Genomic DNA, 22610 nt, shown 5'->3' with positions numbered 1-22610 from the left:
AAAGGTTTTGAGTAGAGAGGTGTTGAGTAGACTTTTACTTTTTTCGGATCGAGTCAGGTTTCGCGAAACCCGACTTTGTCAAAAGTCGGGTCGGGTGAAATCGGCCGATTATTGCGAAAAGTTGGGGGCCGACTGAAACACGAAACCGAATGCAAGTCAATGGGGAATCAAAGTCGGCAGTGAGTGGAGGACAGGAAAACACCAACAGCGCCCATTTTAATGCCAAAAACACCAATTCTTATTACTTAAGCTTGTCAATCTTAATTTACTTTATAATAATAGTTAGGCATTGAAAACTGGGGGTCATTTGGCTAAAGTTGTGGGGGGTAGGGCAGGCTCAAGATTTTCGTGGGCCCAGGAAACGCGGACTATGTCACGGCGGTGGAGCAGGGAGAGGTAAGTATTTCAACTTTGCAAGTGCTGTGATCCTGAGCAAGCAGGGGGGGCCCACTCGTTGGCATTGGCACTGGCACAGGGCCCCTCATAGTACGGCGGTGTGTTTGAAGGCGGGTGGCACCTCCCACTGGCAGAGACACTTTTGCGTACTATGAGGGGCCCTGTGCCAGTGACGTCGCCAATGAGTATGCCCCCCCACCTGATGAAGGAACCTTCACTTTCATCTGCACCTTCCTCTTTGTCCCCGTGTAAGGTGGTATAGTATGCGGGAAGGGGAACCTGACTTTCAGCAGGGTCAGATTCTGGCTGTGTAGAGTGCAAGGGGAATGTAGTGGTCTGGGTCAATGTACCAGCAGACTCATCTAGCAGTGGCTGTGCAATGGGCAGGATGAGGAGGAAACACAGATATAGGCCCAAATAATAAAGTAGGCTAAATGCAGTTCAAAATTGGTAACAGGACTAAACAGGCGGCATTGCTTTGTTCAGTGGAGGAAAACTGTAATGAGTGGCAGGCACAGTTAGTAGGCCCAAATTATAAAGTGGGCTAAATGTCTGCCAAAAAATTGTTCATAAATAAGCAGGTGGCATAGCTAGGTACAGGGGTGGGCTCCTCTGCTGAGTAGCAGACAGTGGTAGTAGGCGCAAAGTATTAACTGGTCTAAATGGAGGCCCAGGGCCCCTGTATATTTTAACTATCATCTATCATTTCAACAAATTTGTATTAGCAGTGCCTTTGAAGGATTTAACAGCACAGACTACACAGTGGTGGAGCAGGGAGAGGTAAGTATTGCAAGTGGTAGAGCACTGTTCGAGCTGGGGGGAACACTCTCTCGTGGGCGGCGGTACTGGCACAGGGCCCCTCATATTACAAAGGTGTGTTTGACGTTGGTTGTGCACCACCACTGTCAGAGACACTTCATTGTACTATGAGGGACCCTGTGCTAGTGCCGTTACCCAAGAGTGGGCCCACCCACCAGTCCAGGCAAACGGCACTCGCACGGGTGCTTGCGCCAGGTGGTGACCACGGCCCTGTGGGGGGAGTCAGCCCATTTAGGGAGGTATAAAAATGGCCTATGGTGGACATTCAGCAGCTGCAAATGGAGGAATTGGAGAAGTCAGTAAGAGGAGGCCAAAAGCAAGACATTTTTCAGGCAAGCTACGTGTCAGCAGGGGAAGGTGGGGCAAAATAATTAGAAATCCATGATTGGTTCATTTTAATAAAGGTTAGATCATCAACATTTTGGGTAGCCAGACGATGACGCTGGCTCAACACCTCCAGCCTTAGGTGCTATTGTGCTTTTGCCACTACCACCAGATGCACCACCACCACCATCAGTACCAGCTGGCAACCACCGCCCACAGGCTCTTCCACCAGACTTCCTAATTTTTTGGAAAATCTAACCAAAATAACAACCGTTATATGGTACTGTAAAACAAGGTATAAGGTGTATATAAACTTGTTGAGAATTTAAATCTCCCTTTTTGGGGGGGGAGAATGAACCAAAACTCAGGCCCAGTGTATATAACAACGCAATCTAAGTGGCAGAAAGTCGCTGGCTGATATACGACAAACTAACAGGACTGAAGTATATCCACTTTGTGAGAATTTGAATCTCACTTTTTTTTTTGGAGACTGAACCCAAACTCAGGCCCAGTGTATAAAACAACACAATGTAAGCGGCAGAAAGTGGCTGGAAGATATATGAAAAAATACAAGGACTGTAGTACAATTTCAATCTCCCTACAATGATCTCAGGACAAGTATGGCAGCAATAAAAAGGACTGCTGCACACAAAAGTGTGGACAAATAAACAAGATAACTGTGCAGAAAGGAGCAACAGGATTTTTGCTTTTAGAAAAGCAGTTGGTTTGCACAGCAGTGGTGCAAACAGCAATGCAGCTATCAGGGAGCCTTATAAGGCAGCCTAATAAGCTACAGAGCTGATGCACAAAGATATAGCCTCCACTGTCCCTGCAAAACAAAGGTGGTGTTGGACAGTGGAAATCGCTACAGCACAAGCAGTTTATGGGGTTAATCTTCCCTCCCTAACTATATCCCTTCTTCTGATGAAGCTGCAGCAACCTCTCCCTATGCTACGATCGGCAGAAGTAAGATGGCGGTCGGCGCGCACGTCCCTTTATAGCCCCTGTGACGCCGCAGAAAGCAAGCCAATCACTGTCATGCCCTTCTCTAAGATGGTGGGGACCGAGACCTAAGTTATCACGCTGCCCACACTCTGCGTCCTCCTTCATTGGCTGAAAAATGTCGCTGAAAGCGTCATACGAAACACGACTTTTGCCCAGATCGGCGACCTCATGACCGATCCCACACTAGGACTTTGCCGAAAGTCTGTGATTTTTTAATTTGTCCGATCCGTTTCGCTCAACCCTAGTTTTGAGGGTATTATAAGGCTACTTTCACACTAGCGTCATGCACTGCACGTCGCAATGCGTCGTTGTGGAGAAAAAACGCATCCTGCAAAGTTGTCTGCAGGATGCATTTTTTCTCCATAGACTTTTATTAGCGACGCATCGCGACGCAGTGCCACACGTCGCAACCGTCGTGCGACGGTTGCGTCGTGTTTTGGTGCACTGCCGGCACAAAAAAACGTTACATGTAACGTTTTTTTGTGCGCCTAGTCCGCCATTTTCGAGCGCGCATGCGCGGCTGAAACTCCGCCCCCTCCTCCCCGGACCTTGCAATGGGGCAGCGGAAGCGTCTTAAGACTGCTTCCGCTGCCCACGTCGGGCATTTTCTTCACAGTATGCGTTGGTACGTCGGGCCGACGCAGCGCGACGGCCCCGTACCGACGCTAGTGTGAAAGCAGCCTAAGAGATGACACTGCAAAAATATATTGCAAAGAATAATATAATAAATGACAACCAGCACGGATTCCTGGAAGATAAGTCATGTCTAACCAACATGTTGGGTTTCTAGGAGGAGGTGATTTATTTGGAAAGGCATAGATTTTGTCCTAATCGAGTATTTTCGGCATGCTCAGAAAAAATGCTTGAGTCGCTGTGGTGGCATGTATCACGCGGCTGTTTGTTAGCCACAACACATGCAGGGATTGCCTGTCGAACAGCCGTGACAACTCGAGCATATTTTTCGAGCACGCTGAAAATAATAGATTAGGACACGAGCGTGCTCAGATAACACCTTATTCGAGCATGCTCGCTCTTCACTAGTAAGGAACTGTTTAAGGGACAGGAAGCAAAACATGGTGCCCATAAGGAGATGTGCTTGCACCAATTATTTTTAATCTATTTATTAATGACCTTGGGGATGGTATTGAAAGTAAGGCTTAGGGTACTTTCACATTTGCGTTTCCCTGATCTGCGGACGGCTGCAGACTTCCTCCGTGAATCCCCGCCCTCGGCCGCACCTCTGCCGCTAGCTCCGCCTACTTCTGCATGCCGCCCGCATGTGGCCTGCGTACCTATCCTTAACATTAGGTACGCAGGTCGTGCGGCTGTATGCGGAGGCTGCCGCATGCGTCGTTTTGACGCTGCGGATAAAAAAAAAAAATGCTACAGGCTGCGTCCTACGCTGGTCGCCGCAGCGTCAAAACGACGCATGCGGCAGCCTCCGCATACAGCCGCACGACCTGCGTACCTAATGTTAAAGATAGGTACGCAGGCCGCATGCGGGCGGCATGCAGAAGTAGGCGGAGCTAGCGGCGGAGGTGAGGCCGAGGGCGGGGCTTCACGGAGGAAGTCCGCAGCCGTCCGCAGAAATGTGAAAGTACCCTCAGTGCACATGTTGCAGAATTGCCGCGGTAATTTCCACGGCAATTCTGCAACTCCTGCCGCGGGTATATCGCATGCGGAATTGGCATGCGTTTTCCCGCTAAACACTAGCGTTTTGCAAGCATAATTAGCTTGCAGAATGCTAGCGTTTTCCAAGCGATCTGTAGCATCGCTTGGAAAACTGATTGACAGGTTGGTCACACTTGTCAAACATAGTGTTTGACAAGTGTGACCAACTTGTTACTATTGATCCTGCCTATGCAGCATCAATAGTAAAAGATAGAATTTTAAAAATAATAAAAAAAATGGTTATTCTCACCTTCCGAAGGCAGCCGATCTCCTCAGTGGCTTCCGTTCCTATCGATACTTTGTGTGCAGGACCTGCGATGACGTCACGGTCACGTGATCGCGACGTCATCACGGTCACGTGACCGCGACGTCATCACAGGTCCTTCGCACACAGCATCCATGGGAACGGAAGCGCTGAGAGGCGGGAAGACTCCGGGGCCATCAGAAGGTGAGTATATCACTATTTTTTATTTTAATTATTTTTTTTTACCAATTATATGGTGCCCAGTGCGTGGAGGAGAGTCTCCTCTCCTCCACCCTGGGTACCAACCGCACATGATCTGCTTACTTCCCGCATGGTGGGCATAGCCCCCTGCGGGAAGTAAGCAGATCAATGCATTCCTAGGTGTGCGGAATCCCCGCGATTCTGCAAATTTAATGAACATGCTGCGTTTTTTTCTGGAAAGTGATTCCGCTCAGGAAAACAACACAGCATGTGCACAAAAGCATTCTATTAAATAGGATGCTTCATGTGAGCGGTTTTTTTGCAGTTTTATAGCGTTTTTATAGCGAAAAAAACACGAAAAATCTGCTACGTGTGCACTCAGCCTAAAGTGTCAGTGACATGTAAGAAAATAAAAACTGAGTTTGACATTACGATATTCCAGAATCATCTGGACAAGATGTCCGAATGGGCAAACACATGGCAAATGAGGTTAAGTATAGATAAATGTAGAGTAATACACCTTTACCTCTATTGCTGCATATACAATAAATGTGAGTATACTTGGGACTACAAAACAGGAGAAGGACTTGGGTATTCTGGTTACAAGTAAGCTGAGAAGCAGTGCTCAATGTCAGGCAGCAGCTGCAAAAGCAAATAAGATTTTACGGTTTATAAAAAGAGGGATGAAACTGATGTGACACATTTCACATTCATAATAGTATGGGCGTCACCAGTAAAGTAGCTACTGTAGGGAGTACAAGGGGCGGTTGCCCCAGGCTCCGTGCTCTGAGGGACCCACCCGAAGCTACGCTACTGTTAACTGTATTGGAATGCACATACACTCTATGGCAGAGCAGGAAGACTTAATCTCCCTGCGCTGCCACCCAACCGCTATGGGGCCCCTAAGCAGGAGGGGGGCTCGGTGCCAGCAGTGGGCCCTTCCGCCCGTCATCGTAAGTTCTACTGTATCGGCTGGATGCCAATAAAGTTGAAAGCACTGATGAGACAGGTGATGCTCCCTCTCCCATCATCCCCCTCTCAGCGTCTGACGTCTCTGACGCAGACAATGACAGTGGGTGCAATGTCGTCATTATTTGGTGCTCGCTCTCCTGAGATGAGCAGATGCTCGACTGCTCGGAGCAGCAGGGAAACGAGGGGGAGAGGTGAGTATTGTATTTTTTTTTATGGGGAGCGCATTATACTATATAGAGGCCTATGGGGAGTGCTGCATTATACTATATAGAATCTGCCTATGGGGGTGCTTTATACTATATAGAGGCCGATGGGGAGTGCTGCATTATACTATATAGCGTCTGAATATGGGGAGTACTTATATTATATAGTCTGCGTATGGAGAGTGCTTATACTATATAGAGGCCTATGGGGAGTGCTGCATTATACTATATAGAGTCTGCCTATGGTGGTGCATTTTACCATGACATATGAGACTCTCGCCTACCATGGAATTCTTAAAAAAGAACCTGAAGACCTACCTATTCTGACAAGCATGCAACCTACAGTAACCACCAATCCACCAAACCGCTACCCTCCCCTACAGTATCCTTGTAGATTGTGAGCCCTCACAGGCAAGCTCCTCTCTCCTCCTGTACCAGTCCTGATTGTCTCTTCAGTATTTTCCTTAATAAAGGGACTCCGCACAGAATGACTGTTCAAGCGAAGTCCTGCTGCTCAGTTCTTCATGGCCAAACATTTTACTACACCTTCCCACCTGCTTGTTGTCCCTCTATCTCCACCATCCCCTTATTTGATTGACAGATCTGGCTTCATAGAGCCAGAGAGATGATGGCGATAGATTTTTTTTTTTATGAACGCTTTCATCACATCCCAAACCACTCTGCGGCAACTAGATTATTACAAGGGATGGAGACCTCTTATGATGAAGGGATGGAAAAATATGGCTTGTTCAGCTTAGAAACAGATGCAATCTTATTTATATGTATAAAGAGACTGGAACATGACATATTCCTTCCAAGGACCATACTAAGGACCAGGGGGCACTCATTATGGGTGGAAGAAGGGTGATTCTGGCAACTAAATAGGAAAGCGGTGTTCACAGGAACGGAATCTAATCAGACGTCCTCGGGCCTGGCGAGACGCTGCAGAGAAGCGAGTGCAGCCCCAGCCTCCTGTGACGCCACGTGTGAGACTCACCTCAAATGAAACCGTGCACTCTGAACTACGCAAAACAAATCCCCCAAACTATACGGTGGAATTGCTTCCCCACCTTCATTTTACCTCACTGTGAACTTTTTTTTCCTGTTTTTTTCAGGACATTATATGGTAAAATGGGCTCATTCAAAACTAAAACTTGTCCTGCAAAAAAGAAAAAGAAAAACCTCAAGCCCTTACAAGGCTCCTGAAAGAAGGTGTGGAAGAAAAAGGACAATAGCTGCAAAATGAAGGGTCTAATCACCAGGATTTGCAGATATTTTGGGTGCAATAAAAAGGTTGCAAAAGTGTTAAGACAAGAAGAGCTGCAGAGAGTCAGATTAGGCCTCTTTCACACTAGCGTCGTACGACGCATGTCGCAATGCGTCATTTTGGAAAAAAACGCATCCTGCAAAAGTGCTTGCAGGATGCGTTTTTTCTCTATAGACTTGCATTAGCGACGCATTGCCACACGTCTCAACCGTCGTGCGATGGTTGCGTCGGACCGTCGGCACAAAAAAACGTTACATGTAACGTTTTTTGGTGCGTCGTGTCCGCCATTTCCGACTGCGCATGCGCGGCCGGAACTCCGCCCCCTCCTCCCCGCACCTCACAATGGGGCAGCGGATGCGCTGTAAAACTGCATCCGCTGCCCCCGTTGTGTTTTTAACTCACAGTTTGTGTCGGTACATCGCATTGCGACGTGCGTCATACCACGCCAGTGTGAAAGTAGCCTTAGGCTACTTTCACACTAGCGTCGGGCCCGGCCCGTCGCAGTGCGTCGGGCCGAGGTCACCGACGCTAGCGTTGTCTCCGCCGCACAACGGGGGCAGCGGATGCATTTTTCCAGCGCATCCGCTGCCCCATTGTGAAGTGCGGGGAGGTGGGGGCGGAGTTCCGGCCGCGCATGCGCGGTCGGAAAAAGCGGACCGTCGGGAGCAAAAAACGTTACATGTAACGTTTTTTGATCCCGACGGTCCGCCACAACACGACGCAACCGTCGCACGACGGTTGCGACGTGTCAATGCGTCGCAAATGCATCGCTAATGTTTGTCAATGCAGAAAAAACGCATCCTGCAAGCACTTTTGCAGGATGCGTTTTTTCGGCAAAACGACGCATTGCGACGTATTGCAGTTAACGCCAGTGTGAAAGTAGCCTTATTGGAGATGGCACAGAACTGCAGCCGTTATTAGAGGGAGCTGATAATAACAGCATGGCCACCTCTCCAGCACAAGCCTGGCCTGATGGGAGGCTACAGGCTGCACAGCTGCGGTGTGAGGTGAATGCCCGGGTGCTGAGGGGAACAATACAGCGACACTATAGCTGCACACGGCTGTGCCTCCAGTGGGGACTGAAGCCCCGGGGAGCGGTCACAGGGTTGTCACTGAGGACACTGAGCCGGCACATGCGCCATGCGCACACCAGGCCGCGCACGCGCAGTGTGCCAGCAGACAGCTGCTTGTGTATCACGGTTACTATGGTGACGGCGCTCCGCGTCTTTCCTACCACTCGGCTCCGGCTGGAGGGATGCAGCCCTGTCTCCGGCACCTTGAGGCCGGGCAGGAGGAGGCCGGGGACCCCCGACTACAGGCAGGTAATAACCAGCTTATATGTAATGGGGATACAGCAGGGACGTCTGATGAGGAGAAGACTCTCACATAGATTGTTTTGTGTTGGACCAGAGGTTACAGAAACTTTACATTTCTGATAAATGGGAGGGATTGGACACATTTTATTATCACTAGTGATGAGCGAATATACTCGTTACTGAAGATTTCTCGAGCATGCTCAGGGGTCCTCTGAGTATTTTTAGTGCTCGGAGATTTCGTTTTTCTTGCCGCAGCTGAATGATTTACATCTGTTAGCCAGCATAAATATATGTGGGGATTCCCTAGGAACCAGGCAACCCCCACATGTACTTATGCTGGCTATCAGATGTAAATCATTCAGCTGCGGCAAGAAAACTAAATCTCCGAGCACTAAAAAATACTCGGAGGACCCCCGAGCGTGCTCGAGAAATCTCGAGTAACGAGTATATTCACTCATCACTAATTTTATCACCCATGAATCTTCTTTTGGTGCATGGAAAACAATTCCAAAACTCTCCTGGCCGTTTCCATTGTTGTGTCTGTGGTACGTGGCTGACGTGTAGTCACACGACATAACAACAAGATGACTGTGATGGAGGAAATGTGACCGGCGCCCAAACTCGAGGTCCAGCTTGTACCGGGTGCAAGTTCCAGCACCTCCAGGTCTGATTGGCCGAGGAGCATCACATAGTCGAGGCGCCATGACCTCATGCGGCCTTTGTGCCAATTAGGCCCTGTAATTAGCTCACCGGCAGACTTCTACCCCCAATACCGGTGTGAGAACACCCACTGTGCCGTATTATACAGGACAGCTTACCCTGGGTTCTCACTAAAGTGCCCCCCGCCGAGCACACCGTCAGGAGCAGGAACATGCATAGAGGTTCCATTGTAAAGGTCCATATTGGGGCCCCTGGCTGCCATTAACCCATCAGGTTGCCATGATTGCATCATGTGGACCCAAAGTGTGTGACGGCACGACTCCACCGTTCAAGCCACTTAGATGCCAAGGTCGCTGCTTACCACGACATCTTAGAGGTTAAACTGCTGCGATCAGATGTAGCTCCAGTCGCAGCAATTTTCATCCAGTGCCTGCTGTGTAAAGCAGCTGGCATCCATCAGATATGCAGCGGGCTCCGCATGTGATCCCTGTCTATACAACGCATGATGGGAGAAGTAGGCGGACGCCTGCTACGAGCCCCCTCAGCTTAGGTGCCCAGTTTGACACTGATTATTACAGGGCCATATGTTTCCTGTTCAAAATGCAGCTATTATGGGGCCAATGGGAATATTGGGGTTTGCAAATTGTCTCTTGAGAGAGGAAGAGGGCTAGAACTCTAGCGCCACCTATCGCTGCCTGCTTCTAATAGGTGGCGCTAGAGGTCTAGTCCTCCTCCTCTCTGAAGAGACAATTTGCGTAGTTTAATGACAAAACCCATTGAGGCCCAGGACAGTACACCCATGTGCAGTAACAGGTGTACTGTCCCTGCATCATTCACACAATGCTCCCAATGCCAATTTTACTACCTATATTTTTTTATGCGAGAATGTTTAGAGCACTAAACGCCAGATGCATAACCTCGTGGCAGGTGATAAGCTCCAAGCCAAAGTCCCAGGATACCGGGGGCATGAGTCAGAAATAGTAGGGGCACCCAGTTAGATTTGCAATGGACCCTCCTCTGCCTATTAAAGTCACAAGGATATGCCAACACGGCTAATCACTGGGAGTTTGACTGCTGAGGTCCGCATTGATTACAAGAAAGGGGATGACGATCTTTTAGTAGTTCCTCCACCCAGCACTGCTACCAGCCAGGAAGTAATTTCAGTTACTTTCATTTCCCAAGTTCTGTCCAAAAAAAACCAAACATTTAATAGGTAATCAGCCCTTCTGTTATCATAAATGGTGGGGGCACCTTCCCACTAGAGGCTGCAATCTCACAACCTATCCTAGATTTATGCCATCAGTAGCTTAGATGGGAATCCCCTCTACCAACAGTCTTTGAAGACCTATTTGTGGCTCACTGGGATATTTTATTCCACACTGTAAGGAATATATGGTAAGGGATATGTAATATACAATATGTATGTCATCTACATACAGAGGAAACATCATCACACCTGCACCAGTAGGTTGCAGGTTCTTGGCTTTTTGTCATTTATTGAAACTTATTCTGGTTCAATTCCATTACGTAAAAATAAATATATAAATAAATAAAGTTTTGTTGGTATGTTCTCTTATAAAGACAATTAGTTGTATTACTTATATAGTGGCACCATCTGCTGGTTGTGAGAAAGAATGCCATCCTCAAAAGTTAATTCTTTTTCCAATTATTTGTATTGTCTTAACATTTTTAAACAAATAAACAGTGATGTACATGTTTGAGAACCAGTGAGAGAAAGGGTAGCCATCCTTGTTTCTTCATCCCCTAACAAAAGTTCTTACTTCATTTATTTAATGAAAAGGTAAATTAGAGAAGCCCTCCCATCAAAATTTTTATCCTTTTGCTATATTATAGTCACCATATTATATAGCACTGCGTACTTACAATTGCTCATTTTGCCTTTCCACGCAGTTATTCTTTCACTTTTCCATTAGGTCTGTGACATCACTTGATTAAAAACTGACTAGCTGAATCCTAAGCTCTATGTAGAATCAGGGAGTCTCTTTTCCCAGACTTACTGTTCTATATAGAGCAGAGGAAAGTGAAGAATCTACTGGGTAGAAAGGCAAAATGAGCAATTGTAAGTACACAGTGCTATATAATATGATGATTGAAATATATTAAGAGGATAATAACTTTGATGGGAGTGTCAACTCTATGGAACTGTATAATTGAATGTACAATAATTCTCATTTTGTGATGTCAGAAAATGTGATTGCAGGGATCATGGGGTGGGTTACCTACCAATTTACTGATAAAAGCTGGAAAACAAGTTTGATCCATTAAAGATTTCTGACACCTCATTTGATTCCATGAACTACAAGGTGTCATGCTCGTGGATCATCTACCCACTGCGCCCCGACCGGGGAGAGCCTGGTGAAGGTGACTGACTGGCCACTGGGTAAAACTTGAGCCCGCATGAACACCTAGTACTACTCCAGGACAGATCCCAATACCGTGTCAACTGACTCCAAGGGTCAGGACAGCAGAAACTGACTCGGAGTCCAAGGCAGGACCAGATACAGATGTCACTGATGTAGATACTTGTTCAGATGGGACAAACTCTGGAACTGGATCTAGTAGTGTGGGTTTCGGGTTCAGGTACTACCCAAGCGGTTTCGGGATCAGTTACCACTGGAGCACTTTCGGGTTCATGTACCATTGGAGTGGTTTCAGAATTGTCCAGACAAGACTGATACTTTTAAGCAGAACTGGTACTGGTACAGATTTAACTGGACTGGTACAGGGACCTGATAACAAGCTTGCGTACTGACTACAATTGTTGCTCAGGCACCTCCCAACAGGTGGAGGTGCCTTGAGTATTAAGTGCCTCCAAGCTATTGGCTGGGGACACATTAGGAGTATGTGTTGCAGCGCCCCAGAGTCCTGGTCGTTGCAGTAGCATGGTTCAGCCACTAAGGGGGGCCATGCTGCGTTCGATGGCACGGAAGGAGTTCTCTGAGCAGGTATCACAGTCACCAATACATTTCACAGCTGGGCCTCCGGGGGGAGCTAAGGGTGCTATTCATTAGGCCACTCCCCACCATAGTGGGTAAACTGGGGGTCAGGCAGGAAGTTAGAGAGAACGCTGACGGGATTGAACGGAGCAACACCCTGTGGCAGGGGGTGTTGTGAAGGGAGAGACTGTAGGGTCTCTGCCAGGGGTGGGATCCTGGCAGAGGCTTGGCATGGAAAGAACGTAAAGGGACCGTGCCTGCTCAGCATAGCGGCGGTGCCCAAGGAAGGACTAAGAAGCGAGATAGATTGTGCTGAGTGAGAAACGAAATCAAGCGAAAGGAGATACCAGTGAGGGTTGTGCTGAAAGAGGCAGCACCTTACTGAGGCGCACTACCGGTGGCCGGAACGCCGAGGAGGTAAAGAGTTTCAAGCCATACCTCAGACCTACGGCAGGGCAGTTAGCTTGAGGCGGACTGTCTCACGCATCACCCAGGAAGGCAAAGGGGGGTACCAACAGGAGAGGGGCGCAGATAGAGTCCCGGAAGATCTCCGAGCCTCCCCGTCATACGGGTGCGTTCCTACCATAGTATCTGGAGGGACGAGGAAGATCATTGCGAATTAAGTTGTTGTGAGGGAACACGAGAAACAGACACAACAGTTGTGGGGTACTTTCCGTAAGCACAGCAGGGAAGGACTGCAACACATAGCGCTAGAAGGAAGGCACCGATTTCCACCTGCAAGGAGAGCTCTGGAAGTGCCATTGGACCGGCCGGACTTGCGCAGCCTGGTGAGCCGTATTCCGGACTGAGGACCCAGAGAGCTTCAGTAAAGAGGTAAAGAGACCGCGGGAAGAAGACGCGGGAGAGGAGAAAAAGATGGCGGCACCTGAAGCACCACGCGGAGCTGAGTCGGCTCAGTCTGAGGCCGCGGCGTCAGAGATAGGCTCCGAGGCACCGCTGCTGGGAGGTCTGACCCTTACCGAGTCCCTGATGGGCCGACCTCCGACGCCGTTATCGGAGGAACGTGTGGCTGCGGCCGAGGCCCGCCAGCTGACCCGCCGACTGAGGGCCGATGCCCGCGTGCTCACCCGGGTGGGCCAACCCACCGAGATTAAGCTGTCTCCCATTGCTCCTTACCCGGACCCAGCTGAAGGCGCCCTACCTGCACCGGGTCTGAAGATCATGCCGGATGCGGAGCACTTACGGCACCTTATGGCAGAGTGGCGGAGCCGGCCCCAGCCTGCAGAACAAGTGGACTTGGTTAGTGTCCCCGAGATTTCGCCCTCACACTGGGGTGTTGTGGTGGCCTTCCATCCCCAGCAAGGGAGAGGGGTCATACAGGAGATCGGGGAGCCGATCCAGGTCCGGGTGGACCGAGAAGAGGTGGAACCTTCTGGCAGGCGGTCTGATTGCAATCTGGAGCCGGGGGACGCCGTCACCTATACGAGGTGGAGAAAGAACACCAGTGAGACGGGCTGGTTTGCCCGGGGGGTCCAACGATGTGTCGCCCTCCAGGCTGCTGCTGGGACACCAGAAGAGGATAGTCCTGGAGGAAAGGCAGCGGGACCTGATCCCGCGGAACCAGGGGAAGTTCGACCTCACCGCGCCCCGGAGAGGCGGGTATGCCTACCGACGAGAAGGACCTCCCGGAGAGGGATTCTATCCTTACTGGGACCAGAACGGCGTCCTGGCTCACCTGGCCGATCTGTGAGTCTGGTGAAGCCAGGAAGAAGGTCACCTCCCGTAGAACCCCAGTAAGATTTTATTACTTTAGGAAAATGTAAATAGTTACTGTTTGTCTTTTATTCCTTTAAGTTGCTGCTAAACCCGCCCAGGGTTAATGGATCCCTCTGTTCACCCGGGATCCTCTTTGTTTGTTTTCCTTTCCTAAAATTTTTGCACAAGTTTAAAGAACTGCAGAAATCATGGACTGTGCATGATTCGAACTTCCTTTGTAAATAGTTTGCACCTTCTTAAAGGTGCTCCCTACTGGTTTTAGCCAAAGACACTTTGCGAAGATATTTGCCCTATTTGTTTGAGTTAAAGACACTTTGCGAAGATACCTTTCCTACCGGTTCTAGTTAAAGACACTTTGCGAAGATACCATGCCGGAACCTTTGCATGGGCCGGTAGGCTGAGGAGACGAGCTACCTTAGAAAGACTTGGTCTCCTCTTAAAGGGGATGTGAGAAACTGAACTTGAGAGAGATACTGTTGCAGAACAGTAATGCCATAATGATGCCTTGAAAAGAAATGTAACTGTTTTACATGCTAAGTTATATGTGTTGAATTTGTTAAAATGTGAAATTTGAATAATGTTTTGAAGACAGGAAAGATGCAGAGAGCCCGTAGGGGTAGAAGTAGAGGTCTGCACAGTTGAAAGTAAGAGAAGTAATAATGAGGGTGAGGATAGAAGGTAAACCCTGCGTCCCCATTGAAAAGTTACTTTATTGCTAAGGACAGAGAGTGAACCCGTAGGGGTTAGAGAGTGAGTCCTTAAAGGGGCCGAGTAGAGCTGGCTCAGAGTTCTTCAACCGAAAGGAATGTTATGTCTATACTGTGTATAGTAGCGAAAGGCAGTAGGCCCTGGCTGAACAGGGCGGTCCTGTAGAAGAAAGGAGAGGCAGTAGGCCTGGTGCCGTAGGGACAGGCGGTCCTGCAGGTTCACAAGAAGGAGAATGTAAAGTTGAAATGCCTTATAATGTGATTATAGGAAGGCCTTTGATAGACTAAGAGTGTGAGTTTCTTAAAGGCAATGTTAAGTTATTATTTCAAAAATTGTACTAAATAGAATACCCGGTTGGGTAACAGAAGTTATTTATACTCTGTAAATTATAAGGTTAATTATGTTTGTAACGTTACAAGTGTCCTCACCTCCCATAAAGGGAAGCCTACTTAAGTATACTTATTGTTATTTGCACTCAACAAAATTGTATGTCTTTTTGCTAACCTGTATTGTTGTTTTTCTTCCCAGTCCCGGAGTACTGTGTTTAACCAGGGGGGAGTGCAGCGCCCCAGAGTCCTGGTCGTTGCAGTAGCATGGTTCAGCCACTAAGGGGGGCCATGCTGCGTTCGATGGCACGGAAGGAGTTCTCTGAGCAGGTATCACAGTCACCAATACATTTCACAGCTGGGCCTCCGGGGGGAGCTAAGGGTGCTATTCATTAGGCCACTCCCCACCATAGTGGGTAAACTGGGGGTCAGGCAGGAAGTTAGAGAGAACGCTGACGGGATTGAACGGAGCAACACCCTGTGGCAGGGGGTGTTGTGAAGGGAGAGACTGTAGGGTCTCTGCCAGGGGTGGGATCCTGGCAGAGGCTTGGCATGGAAAGAACGTAAAGGGACCGTGCCTGCTCAGCATAGCGGCGGTGCCCAAGGAAGGACTAAGAAGCGAGATAGATTGTGCTGAGTGAGAAACGAAATCAAGCGAAAGGAGATACCAGTGAGGGTTGTGCTGAAAGAGGCAGCACCTTACTGAGGCGCACTACCGGTGGCCGGAACGCCGAGGAGGTAAAGAGTTTCAAGCCATACCTCAGACCTACGGAAGGGCAGTTAGCTTGAGGCGGACTGTCTCACGCATCACCCAGGAAGGCAAAGGGGGGTACCAACAGGAGAGGGGCGCAGATAGAGTCCCGGAAGATCTCCGAGCCTCCCCGTCATACGGGTGCGTTCCTACCATAGTATCTGGAGGGACGAGGAAGATCATTGCGAATTAAGTTGTTGTGAGGGAACACGAGAAACAGACACAACAGTTGTGGGGTACTTTCCGTAAGCACAGCAGGGAAGGACTGCAACACATAGCGCTAGAAGGAAGGCACCGATTTCCACCTGCAAGGAGAGCTCTGGAAGTGCCATTGGACCGGCCGGACTTGCGCAGCCTGGTGAGCCGTATTCCGGACTGAGGACCCAGAGAGCTTCAGTAAAGAGGTAAAGAGACCGCAACCTGGTGTCCTCGTTATTTACCGCGACCTGCACCCCACAACTGCACCGCTACAACATCACTTATTGCACCGGACGTCCCCCACTGACAGACAGGGCCACGGACCGGGTCTAGCCACTGTGACAACCCCAGGACTGAGACCTAGAGGCCCGGCTCCGGGTACCCCTCGGCCCTGCGGCGGTGTGGGGGCGCTCCAGTGTGGCTTGACAAACTTTTATTCTCAGAGCCGTGCTTGTTCACACTGTCTAAACAACCGTGAATACGGCTCATTGGAGCTGAAACGGGTCAGTTGTATCCACTGTGACCAGAACCGCACTTACCATGTTTTTATGGCTGGATGTGATTTATTTCTTTAATAAAATTGGACATTTTAGTTACCTGCTTCTATGCTGGATTTTTTCTCTTTGTTTGTCTCAGCTGGATCCCCGGCTTTTCTATGCGCTTCTCAGCAGGATTGTGGCTGCATCAATGGTAAGCTGACTCTCCTTTTCCCCTTCTCCATTTGTTTCCATTAGGAGTATGTGCACTGTTTCTTTAAGAGACAGGAAGTGCGTGTGTGCCCTAAGCACTTTGCCAGAAAACCTGCGTGGTGCACGCAGACCCTGAGACATAGAAGGAAAAGCAAGAGATGCAGCAGGGCGGTCTAGGCAGAAAGTAAGTAGCTGTCCCTGCCGGGTTCAAGGAGCAGAGGCAGGGGGATACTAGTGTTACATAAGGCTGCCAAGTTTGAAGGGATGCAGAAGTTATGGCACCCCATCACTCGGGAGCCCAAGTCCTGAACCCACACCAACAATTTATCAATTTTATCTCCATAATGGCAAAGTTATGTAGCCTTTAAAGGGGTTGTCTCATGGTAATAGGAAGAAAGAAAGCTGTTGGTATCATACAATTCCAATCTTTGTTTTATTCTTATTAAATAGTGCATTATACAAAGAGGCTGGTAAAATCATGTTTATGCATTTTGACCATGTACCGGTCTTAATCGTAACCATTTAATCTTATTACCATTTAATCTCATGGGCTAGCAATTTTGTTGTTGGATCTGGTTACAAAAGGCAGAGTTAATTTACTGATTTGCAGGCGTCAGTTTGTAGCGCCCCCACTGCCGCAGGGCCGAGGGGTACCCGGTACCGGGCCTCTGAGTCTCTGTTCTGGGGTTGTCACGGTGGCTAGGCCCGGTCCGTGACCCTGCTGAGGGGCGTACAATGAAGGTGGAGGTATGGTGATGATATTATGGTGCGGTGAAGTGCCGGTCGCAGTAAATAACGAGGACACCAGGTTGCAGTCTCTTTACCTCTTTACTGAAGGCTTCTAGATCCTCAGTCCGGAATACGGTTAACTGGGCTGCGCAAGTCCGGCCGGTCCGATGGCACCTCCAGAGTTCCCTTTGCAGGTGGAAATCTGTGCCTACCTTCTAGCGCTTGTGTGTTGTGGTCCTCCCCTGCTGAGCACCCCAGGGTAGTCCCCACAACTGTTGTGTCTGTTTCTCGTGTTCCCTCACAACTCGATTCTGATGTTCTTCTTCTCGTCCCCCCAGATCTTATGGTAGGACGCACCCGTATGACGGGTAGGCTCGGAGCTCTTCCGGGACCCTAGAGTCGCCCCTCTCCAAAGGTTGCCCCCTATGTCTTCGTAGATGATTTAGGTGAGACAGCCAGCCTATAACTCACTGCCCTGCCGTTGGTTTGAAGTAATGCCTAGAGCTCTATACTTCCTCGGCGTTCCGGCCACCGGTTATTTGCGCCTCAATAGGATGTTGCCTCGGTCTTACAGCACGACTCCTACTGGTATTTCTCCTTGTTGCGTTGATCTCGTTTCTCACTCAGCACAATAAACCTCGCTTCTTGTCCTTTCTTGGGGTACCGCCGCTATATCGTGCAGGCGCGGTCCCGTAACGTTCTCTCTGTTCGCTAGGCCTCTGCCAGGATCCCACCCCTGACAGGGACCCTTCTGAATCTTCCCCCACAACACCCTCTGCCACAAGGTGTTGTCTGGTTCCAACCCATTCAGCTTTCTGTCTAACTTCCTGCCTAACCCCCAGTTTTACCAGACTGTGAGGAGTGGCCTAATACATAGAACCCATAGCTCCCCCTGGAGGCCAGACTGTGAAGTGTATTGGTGTATGTGATACCTGGTCAGATGAACTCCTTCAGTGCCATCAGACGTACCATAGCCACCCTTAGTGGCGGAGCAACAGTACTGCAACGACGAGGACTCTGGGGCGCTGCACTCCCCCCCGGTCAAATCCAGTACTCCTGGACTGGGAAGAAAACAACAATACATGTCAGCAAAAAGACATACAATTTTGAAAATGCAAGTACAAGTCAACTTTTTAACAGAGCTTCCCTTTATGGGAGGTGAGGACACTTGAACGTTACAAACATGGTTAAATACTTTTAAATAACTTTTTATGGATAACTTTTCTTACCCAACCGGGTATTCTACTAAGTGCAAAATTTTTGAACAATAATTTAACTTTGCCTTTAAGGACGTACTCGCTGAATCCACTAAAGACCTTCTTATAAAACACTATAAGGTTAATCAACTTTTCTACATTCTCCTTCTTTAAGTCTGCAGGACCGCCTGTCCTAACTGCTCCAGGCCTGCTGCCTCTCCTTTCTGTTACAGGACCACCCCTTTCCACCCGGGCCTTCTGTCTTTCCACTACTATACACAGTATAGAACATATCATCCATCTTTCAGTTCAAGATTACTGAGCCATCTCTGTATGGCTCCTAGGAGGACTCACTGACTAACCCCGTACGGGTTCACTTTCTGTCCTCATTCTTCTATCAACATTATCAAACATTTCTTACAATCAACTAGTCAGTTACATTTAACTTTTTCTTTCAAGACATTATTGCCATTTTTACCATCTTTAAGGCAACACTGTTCGTAAGTGCAACATGTGAACATTCCCTTTAAGAGGGAACCAAGTCTCTATGAGGTAGTGCAACTTCTCAAGCTGCAAGTCTGTTCGCAGCAAGGACTCCGGTGCTGTTTCCAGGAACAGTTTCTTCGCAAAGAGTCCTTTCTTTATGTAAAACCAGTAGAGAGCACCTTTAAGAAGGTGCAAACTATGTACAAAAAGTTTGTAATCATGCATTGTTCATGATTCAGCAGTTCTTGATAACTGGGGCAACAGTAGAAAACAAACAAAAAGCAATAGGGATCCCGGGTCAACAAAGGGATCCCTTTAAGAATAACCCTAGTCGGGTTTTAGCAGCAAAACAGCAGAAACAGTTAACTATTTACAATCAATAAAGCATTCTCGCTTACTCATTTTCTGGTTGCGCAGGGGACGGTCTCCTCCCAGGCCTCACCCGGCCAACGGGTCGCGTTGGTGCAACAAGGACCGGTCCTGGCTCCAGCAACGACAGGATCCCTCGTCGGGATGCCCTCCTTACTCGTGGGCAGACACGACCCAGGGGCACGCGGTGAGCCTGGGCTCCCGGAGGTTCCACGGAGACAGGTTCCATCGCCTTCTCTGCAGGGGAATCATCCTCAGATGTCCCGGTAGCGGCCTGGAGTGCGACACACCGCTGGACGCCCCGAGCTATCCAGCTGACCTCCCTCCTCCACCGGGTGTAGGTCACTGCGTCGCCAGGCTCCAGGTCGGAATCATACCTTCCCCCGCAGGGCTCCACTTCTTCTCGGTCGACACGGACCTGTAACGGCTCCCCGATCTCTTGAATAACTCCCCTTCCTTTCCGGGAGTTGAAGGACACCACAACACCCCAGTGTGACGGTGGAGTCTCCGCGACGCTCGTCAGATCAACTTGGGGCGCCGGTTGGGGTCTGTTCCACCATGCCGTCATCAGGTGCTGCAGGTGTTCTGCCTCCGGCAGGATCCTCAGGCTCTGTGCCTGCAGCTCACACTCCGCCGCGGCCGGGATGAAGGAAGCAGGGGACACCGGAGACAGGCGAACCTCCGCGGGTTGGCCCAGCCAAGCGATCACACGGGCATCGGCTTCCAGGCGGTAGGCTATCTGCCGGGCTTCGGCTGCAGCCACACACGCTTCAGACGGCGGCCTGGGGGGTCGGCCCATCGGTGGCTCCACAGGGGTCAGTTCCCGCAACGATGGCGTATCCGGGGCTGTGTCGGGTTTTGCAGCCTCATGCCGAGTCGGGTCATTCCCACGCGGTGCTCCCGTCGTCGCCATCTTTGCTTCCTCCCCAGTGTCCTCTTCCCGCGGTCTCTTTCGTGGGCAGCCCCGTCTCCTTGGTCTCCACCCTCCAAAGAGAATGAGGAGGCGGACCTCGGCTGCTGACGGACACGTCCTCAGGACACAGAAATATTTAGACTGGGCGGCCATTGTCCTTCGCGCTCTCCAGCTTGTCTACGCCCACTCCACGCCCTTCTTCTTCTCCTGCGCTCTCCTCAGGGCGCTGTAATGGCGGATTTTGGCGGTAAATGGCAATACACAGTCCTTGCAATAAAGCACAGTCCAAGCACAGTAAATCACAGTTCCAAGGCACACATGACCTGATTCTTCAGGCTTAAGTAGATCCTGTTCGTGACGCCAAGTTTGCAGCGCCCCCACTGCCGCAGGGCCGAGGGGTACCCGGTACCGGGCCTCTGAGTCTCTGTTCTGGGGTTGTCACGGTGGCTAGGCCCGGTCCGTGACCCTGCTGAGGGGCGTACAATGAAGGTGGAGGTATGGTGATGATATTATGGTGCGGTGAAGTGCCGGTCGCAGTAAATAACGAGGACACCAGGTTGCAGTCTCTTTACCTCTTTACTGAAGGCTTCTAGATCCTCAGTCCGGAATACGGTTAACTGGGCTGCGCAAGTCCGGCCGGTCCGATGGCACCTCCAGAGTTCCCTTTGCAGGTGGAAATCTGTGCCTACCTTCTAGCACTTGTGTGTTGTGGTCCTCCCCTGCTGAGCACCCCAGGGTAGTCCCCACAACTGTTGTGTCTGTTTCTCGTGTTCCCTCACAACTCGATTCTGATGTTCTTCTTCTCGTCCCCCCAGATCTTATGGTAGGACGCACCCGTATGACGGGTAGGCTCGGAGCTCTTCCGGGACCCTAGAGTCGCCCCTCTCCAAAGGTTGCCCCCTATGTCTTCGTAGATGATTTAGGTGAGACAGCCAGCCTATAACTCACTGCCCTGCCGTTGGTTTGAAGTAATGCCTAGAGCTCTATACTTCCTCGGCGTTCCGGCCACCGGTTATTTGCGCCTCAATAGGATGTTGCCTCGGTCTTACAGCACGACTCCTACTGGTATTTCTCCTTGTTGCGTTGATCTCGTTTCTCACTCAGCACAATAAACCTCGCTTCTTGTCCTTTCTTGGGGTACCGCCGCTATATCGTGCAGGCGCGGTCCCGTAACGTTCTCTCTGTTCGCTAGGCCTCTGCCAGGATCCCACCCCTGACAGGGACCCTTCTGAATCTTCCCCCACAACACCCTCTGCCACAAGGTGTTGTCTGGTTCCAACCCAGTCAGCTTTCTGTCTAACTTCCTGCCTAACCCCCAGTTTTACCAGACTGTGAGGAGTGGCCTAATACATAGAACCCATAGCTCCCCCTGGAGGCCAGACTGTGAAGTGTATTGGTGTATGTGATACCTGGTCAGATGAACTCCTTCAGTGCCATCAGACGTACCATAGCCCCCCTTAGTGGCGGAGCAACAGTACTGCAACGACCAGGACTCTGGGGCGCTGCAGATGCGTTTCCTATCTTTTTTAATTCCTTTGGTTGTCTCGTGGTAAAATGGCAAAGTGCATGAAAGAAACTTTGTAATGTACTTAAAACTTTTCTCTTTACTCAAGAATGCAGGGATTTTTAATCATTATTTAAGGCTCATTGCGTAGGCTACCAGCCAGCACTGCAATCTATTAGCAGTGCTTACAAGCTCTTTCAAATAAAGCTTGTAAATGCTGATCTGAAGCTGTCTGGGATCACTGGAACGCACTGTTAGCTCCCAATCCCAACCAGTTTCAATGCAGTTGGGCTCACCTGATATCCCTGAGTCAAAGTTGCCCTTGATGGCAACATCAGAGTGCAGACAGTTTAGACCAATGGCATGACGATACAGTACGTCCCAGCTCTCAATAAGGGAGGAGCACACAGCTCCGCAGGAATCGGGAGGCTGGTGAACGATGTGTTCCTGCAGAAGATGGAAGCAACCCTGCAATGTGCTGCTCCCACAATATATTTTACCTTATCTTAAATAAACTGTGTTGAGTTTGAAAGCATTATATGCAAATGTGGGACCTGTGCATGAATCTCCTGCTCAGGCAAACTCCCTGCCAGTGTGGAACAAATGGCACCGCATAGTATTTCTGTGTACGTTCGCAGCTTACTAGATCTCACTGGCTCCACTTGACTTGATTTCCATGTAATTTTCTTTAATAGGTAATTCCACCTATTCATAATATTTGGATAGAGCATTTCACACTTGAGGAGGAATGTGCTGCCATTCTTCCTGGTGCTATTCCTATGGCGCCAAGTTGTCTGTTGCTTCTTAGTAATGAACATTCTTGCACAATTTCCTTTAGATATATTCAGTAAGCAGTTTTTCTGGTTTGGCATACAAAATGTCATCATCACTGCACTTATCAAACCATTATTAAAAGATTGCAGCAGAAATGAAAATTATAATGTTCACTTGTACTCTCTGTACATCTGC

At 49.5% G+C, this 22610-nt stretch overlaps 1 protein-coding gene across 4 annotated transcripts in view; it reads left to right on the top strand.

Annotated features, from left to right (window-relative positions):
• The first annotated feature begins 8139 nt into the window (after positions 1-8139).
• Positions 8140-22610, top strand: part of ANKEF1 (ankyrin repeat and EF-hand domain containing 1) — a 141365-nt gene continuing 126894 nt past the window's right edge. The window contains exons 1-2 of one of the 4 annotated variants that reach the window (XM_077282609.1): positions 8140-8424; positions 16392-16445. In XM_077282609.1, coding sequence (XP_077138724.1) covers positions 8358-8424; positions 16392-16445 — 121 coding nt within the window. In that variant the 5' untranslated portion in view covers positions 8140-8357. Of the gene's footprint in view, positions 8425-16391; positions 16446-16532; positions 16629-22610 lie in introns of those variants that run through there. The other 3 variants (XM_077282611.1, XM_077282610.1, XM_077282612.1) reach the window with 3 other exon arrangements.

Source organism: Ranitomeya variabilis, chromosome 2 (assembly GCF_051348905.1).
Source record: "Ranitomeya variabilis isolate aRanVar5 chromosome 2, aRanVar5.hap1, whole genome shotgun sequence".
NCBI classification, from domain to species: domain Eukaryota; kingdom Metazoa; phylum Chordata; class Amphibia; order Anura; family Dendrobatidae; genus Ranitomeya; species Ranitomeya variabilis.
The sequence above is the reverse complement of the archived record's forward strand: the minus strand, read 5'-3'. Positions and strand labels throughout refer to the sequence as shown.